The 7,657-nt window shown below is 39.1% G+C and overlaps 1 protein-coding gene across 1 annotated transcript; it reads right to left on the reverse strand.

Moving 5' to 3' along the window:
* Nucleotides 1–112: 112 nt before the first annotated feature.
* dhrs1 (dehydrogenase/reductase (SDR family) member 1) lies at nt 113–4,791 on the reverse strand. The gene is made up of 10 exons (XM_034614861.1): nt 4,619–4,791; nt 3,721–3,883; nt 3,372–3,515; nt 3,122–3,201; nt 2,045–2,177; nt 1,791–1,934; nt 1,629–1,698; nt 1,379–1,459; nt 1,094–1,269; nt 113–950 (listed from the first exon to the last, which is right to left on the reverse strand). Exons 2-9 carry the CDS (start codon nt 3,862–3,864, stop codon nt 1,133–1,135), a joined length of 933 nt encoding a protein of 310 aa, XP_034470752.1. The 5' UTR covers nt 3,865–3,883; nt 4,619–4,791; the 3' UTR covers nt 113–950; nt 1,094–1,132.
* Between the last annotated feature and the right edge of the window lie 2,866 nt (nt 4,792–7,657).

Raw genomic sequence — 7,657 nt, forward strand, 5'->3', positions numbered from 1 at the left:
ATCAGTTCTGTTACTGAAAACAAGGCAGATATGTTTTAGTCTTTTGTACCTCAGTCAGAGGTGTTTACAACACACAGTTAATGGTAAATAATCAAATAATATAGACTAGATGTCAATATTTATCTTCCTGCTGAGGGATTTCACTCTCTTTATTTAGGAACATGTCATTTTTACACGTATTTCTTGTAATGACAACTGTAAACAGAAGTGAGTTAATATTGGTTTATTTAACCAGTTGTTATTTGAAGGTCAGACACTGTTATAGTAGTTGTAGCAGTGCTGAATTGACAAGATATGGCAATATAAGTAGTACATGTAAAAACAGGTGCAAAAATACACAGTTCTATGTTTTTTAAATGTGTTATATATGTATTTACACATTTGGCAAACATGTCACTTACATCAGAGGGACAGTATTAAACCGTATTTACTGTAAGATACCTTGAATTGAGCCCTAAGTGTAAAATCTGTTCAATGACGCAAAGTGCAAGGAGATCAGTTAAAAAAGGGCACAGTTTACGTGCCAGTAAGGGTGTTAGAGGTGTCAGGAAAGGAAGTGCTCTTGCCATCAGGGAACCATTAATGAAAACAGTCTGGATTGTGAGTGTCTTCTGAGCAGGGATGGCGATGCCAGACGACGTGTCTTGGAGGACCGCTGTGGCCCGAGAAGGAGCATAAGCCCGTGTGATTGAGTTCAAGTGGATGGGTGCAGATCCAGAAGTCGGTCTGCTGGCAAGCAATAGTGACGTGAATTTAATTTGGACGGCCATGGGTAGCCAGTGGAGGTCAGTGAACAGTAGAGGGACGTGTGCCCTTTTAGGCTGATGGAAGACCAGATGCGCTGCTGCACTCTGGACCATCTGTAAGGGTTTTACTGTGGAGTGAAGCTTCAGATGTTATACGTTTTCCCAAGGGCCTACAAATACTATACATTCAATATTATTAACAAATCACATGTTCACATTGTGTGGCTTCACCCACAGCTGACAAAAGTGCTGATCTTAGAATACAGAAAACATGCGAGTGAATTCTTCATCTTTCCTTCATAGACTCATAGTCATTTAGTAATCAAGTAGGAATGGATGTATAAAGTATCAGCTCTACACTTGCACTTCACTGGTAGAGGACTTATTTAGAACCGGCTATGTGCCAGGGTGAGCACAAAGCGTGGCAGGCGTAGAAATGAGGGGGTAACACTTGAGAGCCAGGAGAGATATGGGACCTGGGTCAGGAGGAATTTAAGGGAAGTGTAATCAACTACACTCCGACCTGGAAGAAAAAGAGGAACAATGTTAGAGTTAAGTGCTTACACATAGTCGTAATTCCTAAAAATAAATCTTCAAATCTTAAAACACCAAGAAAGCAACTACAAATTTACCATCAACATCTTTTATCCCATAGCGCCTTGCCAGGTCAGAAGTCATTAAAATCTTCCCAGTCAGGGACATCAGATTTTTATCTTTCAAGCAGAGAGAAACCATATCAAAGTAAACACACACAGTTTATGACAGCATATTACACTGATCCCAATGCAGATCAAATACATGCGCACAGTTTGTTAAATAGAGTGACTAACATTTGACTATCTGACAGTGAAGTAAATACCATCTCCAACAGTATAAACCTACCTTTGGCCAGGTTGACGATACACCTCCCACTCAGTTCTGTGGTCTCTCCATTGGCAAATGTATTTTTTAACTGAGGAAAAGAAAATCCAGATATGTAGCAAAAAATACATAAAACTGAGGAAGCAACCATAAATATGAATTGGTTGTTAGAGAAGAGTTTACCTGAGAATTTAAAGTCTGTGTAGCCTCTTTCTCCAGTATCAACTGATTCACCAGCTCTGTCTGTACTGCCCCCGGCCACAGGCTGACAGAGGCCACCCCCCTACTCCTCAGCTCAACAGCCATGTCTGCTGCCAGCCTGTCACACTGGAAACAGATCACAAAACAAAACTTGTATAAAACATGTCCAAATACAGTGTTTAGATATACTTATATCATGTTATATAGATTTTGATCTTGATAAGAAGAGATTTTACCGCGGCTTTACCAACGCCATAAGGCACATTGAAGAGATACCGAAGCCCTCCCATTGATGAAATAGTGATGATCAAACCTCGACCCTGAGCCACCATCAACCGAGATGCATGAACTGAGAAGAAATAGTGCCCCCTGTCAGATAAAGAAAAAAGAAATAAGTTTTTGTACCAAAAAACCTGGTTCGACAAAGGATGGACCCTGAGCCTGTCCAAGTGCCCGACACGGTTGTGAGCATTTACTCTTGTGTGATGTGTCTAAGTCGCTCTGCAATGACAACTCCAAAACGCTAGCTGGGTTTCAATACAACTGAAGCTGGTTACAGACATGAACTCTGGAAAATGTCCGGAAAAATGGATCCAGACATTTTGTGTCTTTCACATATGAAGATCACAGCAAGAGATTGTCCAGGTCAGTCATGTTCACAACAACAGGAGCATTTCTGGAACATTCAGGCGAGCGGTGGCACCTGAGTCGAGCGGCAGGAAGGAGGACATGATTTATTAATTCCACTCAATTTTTGTTTCAAGCTCATCGACACCAGTTCCAGTTTTCTGTCACGTTGGAGTCAATTAATATTGAGCAAGAGTAGTTTTACTGAAATGACTGCAGCACGGACAAGAGAGGGCCCTCTTACGAAATTAGGTGTGTGACCTTTGAACTGTTTGAGTCAGAAGGATGGTGTGTGCTTGTCCAGCCACTGGGAGACATGGACGCTGCATGCTATCAAGTGGACCAATCACACTCTTTGTGTGCTCTGCGTCACGGTGACCTGAGGTGACATTCTGAGGAGGGCGCACGTCACAGTGTTGATTCAACATAGAAGAATGATTTGGCCTTTGGCTCTGTGATACAGTCACAACACACTTGCAGTTATTTGTTTTAATATGTATTCTGACAAAGCTACTACTGAGAGAAGGAGTTGCCACTGAACTAAGCATTCAAAACTAAAAACGAGAAAAACAAGTTTAGAATCAGTTGATGTCGGGAAACTATAACTAAACATGAGGAAATGACTCCGTAGTTTGTTGACAATGACACAGTCTACTTGTGGAACATGACAAAGTATGTGAGCATACCTGAGGCCTGTGTTGTTGATGGAATCCCAAATCAGCGGGTCAGTTTCCCAGAACTTCTGGCCTGTACTTTCGAAAATAGCCTGAAATAACACATCATGTTTAGAGTCAAGGTGAATCACACAGCGGGGAGTTTGTGCTGGGTCCTCTGACCAACGGTTTCCTTTCATTTACATAGCTGTAACTTGCATGTAACCTTACTATTTAAAGTACACAATAGAAGTAGTGCTTCATGTCAGTGCAATTTACCTACCTGTACTCCAGCGTAGGCATTGTTAACCAGCATGTCCAGCCTGCCATTCTGTTCCCGTGTGATCTGGTTGAACAGTTCTTCAATGTCTTCATGGTTTGTAGAATCACAGATAACTGGCACGCAGTTCCCACCCCTCTCCTTAACCTGTGTTTCGCACAAAGACGAAGTAATTGTGACAGCAACACAGTACTACTACTGCTACACAACACAGCAAAGATAACACATTCCAGACACAATGGTTTTTAAGTCGTCATCCACCAGACAGGGAGGAGCTGACCCTCTGGATCACAAAATTGGCACCACTGTCAAGTCAACACAGGTTAACTGATGTTCCAGCTAAAACCTTCACCTCTGCAGCAGTTTGTTTCAGAGTCTTCTCCTGTCGGCCCGTGATGTACACGGTGGCTCCTGCCTCCGACAGCTGGAGAGCTATGCCCCTGCCAATGCCTCTGGAGGCACCTGTTACCACACACACCCAGCCGGACAGGGACATCCTCTCTGGAGGTTTTCGTCTGTGAAGGTTAAATATGGTCAGAGATCAACTGATAAATGAAATACATGAGAAAAGATCAACTTTGAATATAACTGTGTAACCCCACCCACTGTCCAGAGTTCACTGGAAATCAGTTGCAACCTTACATAACATAATTCTGTCGCGTCACTGCTATACAGCATTCATTGAGCACAAACAGCTGACAGTGATATTACAATGGGGATATCTGTGATCGATTATTTAATTAAGCAATAAATTAATGTAAACTAATGTAACAAACTTATATAAAACTGTATCATCACTCTAAAATGCTATAGCAAGGCTACTGTTAAATATAGTGGGGGATGATATACAACTTATGGCAATAGATAAATATAGATCAATTTAATTGATCCCGAGGGAAATGTAGGTATCCAACGGCTTATATGAAGAAAAGACAGCAGCACACATATGAACATAAAATATATACATTACGTTTAGAATATATACATAAACTTTAGAATATATAAATGAATATTAGCAACATAATAAAAGTTTACTATTGGGAATGAAGGGTCATTGGATTTCCGTTGACAACAACTTGACAAGAAAATCTTGTTGCAACAAGATACCGTGAGTCGATATTAATAATTAAAGGTTTACGAATCCTTTACACGAAGTGGTTGACTCGAACTCGATGTCCAGCAGCGCTGTTAGAGGACACAGTTATCTCTGCGTATATATATAAAACAAGTTGCACAGAGAAGAGCCCTACCTGAATTCACTGAGAGCTCTGGGTCTGGTTAAAGTCTCAGACTCAGGAGGCGAGGCGGATCCGTGTCGTGTGTGTGATAAAGTCGCCGCTGGTTGAACTACTGAGCAGCGCCTGCAGCTACAGTCACATTTAGAGGCTTTAACGATCCAAGGATTCTTCACTGTTACGCAATCGCTCCAGGTCTGCTATAATATCGCGAGAAGACGCGACGAGACTGTTCTGGGGAAGGGGTTTTATTGACGCGTACACATCCGCGTTGTTAAAGTAGGAAACTAGTGTAGCTTCAACACTGTCTGTAGAGAAATATATTCAAGTTCCACAGTGACTGAACCGTCAGATCGTGGTTATTGTGTCTCAATGAGCCACTGGCCGACACCAGGCTGCTGATATTCCACTGACATCAATATTCATCACTATAGGATATACATGTTAATATTCAGACTCTAACAGATACAGGCTGTTATGATCACAGTTTACATGACGAGAGTCAAAACAGCAGTGTCAGAGGTGGCCTTGGGTGTAACATTCAAGAATGCACACACGGTGGCGCTCTTGTTCTCCTAAAAAGGCATGCAGCCGATAAAGGTGGATGATAATGAATGAAAATATGTAGTATTACAAAGAAAGGAAAGAAGCACAAATGTATTAACATAAAAAAAAAAAATTAATGTTAATTAATTATATTTATTATATTAATATATACCACACAATAAATGTTTATTATTATAACCAGATTCTATTGTAAGTCATGTGTCATCATTATTGAATATTTAGAGTAAAGGCTGTTCAAACGATTTGGTTGAATTATACTTTAAATGAAAACTATTGTCTAGGATTTATTGTGAAAGCTTAGTCTCTTCGAGCCTTCTGTGAGACTCACTTCTAGCAAAGAATTGTGAATTAAGACAAAAGGTGCAGTGCACATAAGGCTCAATAAAATAGAACAATTGCAGAAAATGCAAAATAAACTTATAACATACAAAGTTAAAAAAATAACTAACTCGCCCCCAATACAGAACAAAAGAATGGGAGTTGGCCTTCATGTTACTCAATTCACATTACAAAACGGATAAAGAACAAAATAAGAATAGCCTTTTGAATTTAGAATATTTCCAAGTAACCATTTGTTTAGTCCATGAATACATTTGCATTTGTCCATGTTTTTTATTGAAGCTCATGCACATCAACATATATTTGCATTAGTGCAAGCTAAACATTGCACTGGAAAAGTGGCACATTTTCATTATACAATGTTAACAAGTGCAGAGGAAATAAACCTCAATGATGGTTTGTATATGAAGCGTATTTGGTGTCTTAAAATATGTAAACATGGAAATCTATAGTTTTCCATAATCAATGGTGGAGCATCACCTTTTTTAAATTCCTTATATAAAGCAGCCTTTAAAATGTAAGATGTCAATTCTAATACAGTTGATTTCATTTCAAGCCAAGAGACAATGTATGAATGGATTTTGTCCTGTGTGCTATTGGAGGCTGCTTTACTCAAGATTAAATACTTTATTGTCATAATAACAATGTTTGTAGTTGTGCGACTAAATCATGTGGTATTTTCCCTATTTTCCTGGGGAGGGTGTAGGTTCAAGATCTGTTGCTGTGAAACTATTGTAATATCATCATAAATGGACGAATCTGCACTGTTCCTGATGTAATTAATGCTTCACTGACCAATCATTGTGTGCTGTGGCTGCACTGCTGACTCCAAAGAGCTGAAATGAGTCTGTTAAATAATCATTTTGAAACTCCTGGGTGATCTGCACAAACATGTTCCTGCTGCCGAAGATAATGTTGCTACAGTCACCACATGCATTTCTTTCTGTCCCTCAGTGTGCGTAGCTAATTGCTCCCAAGGTATCACCCCTGTACTGTTTCTGTTGGCAGATTAGTGTAGGGATTTTGCCTTTTTTTGGCATCAAGATTTAGTCCATTAAAAAAACAGCAGGAACAGTTTTCTCTTTCATTTGAATCAATCCCAAAATGTTACAAGTGTAACAGGGCATATGAGTTGTGGATTATTTGTATATTGTGTCCAATATCACCAGTTACAAATATATTGCAGAGCTTAGTGGGACACAAGTGGCTGAATAAGAGCGATCCTGAAAGAGACCTCAGCCATTGCTACCCTTCCAACGATTTCTGTTTGGATCCCAAACGTACGTTCTAAAGGCATTTCAAAATAAAAACTACTGTTGTACAGAACATCGTAGATTCAAAAATAAAATAAATGTCTGTTTAGAAAAAGGCCTGTCAAGGATTAACATGAAAATCTTGCAACAAAATAAATCACAGATAAAGTTGAACAGTTCCACTTTGGACTTTAGCGGAGGAGGATGAGTCAGATTTAATCATTACACATGAACCCCATAGTCCTGCCAAATAGATAAGGTAAATAAAGGTTAGGTGAAGTTTAAAGGTGTTATGTTCATGATTACCACATAAATAAATAATACCTTTTAATTGTTATCACCTGCCTTCCATATTTGAGTGACTGCAAATGCAGTAATTGTTACTCTTTTGCAAATATCCATTTTTCTCCAGCTCTCTAAACTCTGGTTAGTGACACATGACTGATGAACAGAAAACATGGAGTTAATCTTTTTCAGCAGATGAACTTATTTGCCAAACACTTGTTTACAATTACTCAAAGGTTGTATTTCATCATTCTTACAGTAAAGTTGGCAGTGTAAGGACATTAATGTCACAATGTGTCAGTGACCAGTGGAATAACAAATACCTACTTTTTTGTTCATAAAAGCAGTGTGTCCCTATTGTGGATTAGACTATAATGTTTTTATAAAGATACATTCTTTATTTAGACAAAGTTTTAAAACAGTACAAGTAAAATGCAAGGACATGTATATGTTGTCATAACTGAGATGTTTACAGACGTTCATGTATACTAAACATGAAACACTGTAACTCTACCTGCCTGCAAAGGCTTGAATATGTTTGAAACTTTTAGATAACTAAAACTTGCAAAGCCATGTTTCATTTATCACAAGAAATGTTATTTATTAGGTA

The sequence above is a fragment of the Hippoglossus hippoglossus genome, chromosome 17 (assembly GCF_009819705.1).
Source record: "Hippoglossus hippoglossus isolate fHipHip1 chromosome 17, fHipHip1.pri, whole genome shotgun sequence".
NCBI classification, from domain to species: Eukaryota; Metazoa; Chordata; class Actinopteri; order Pleuronectiformes; family Pleuronectidae; genus Hippoglossus; species Hippoglossus hippoglossus.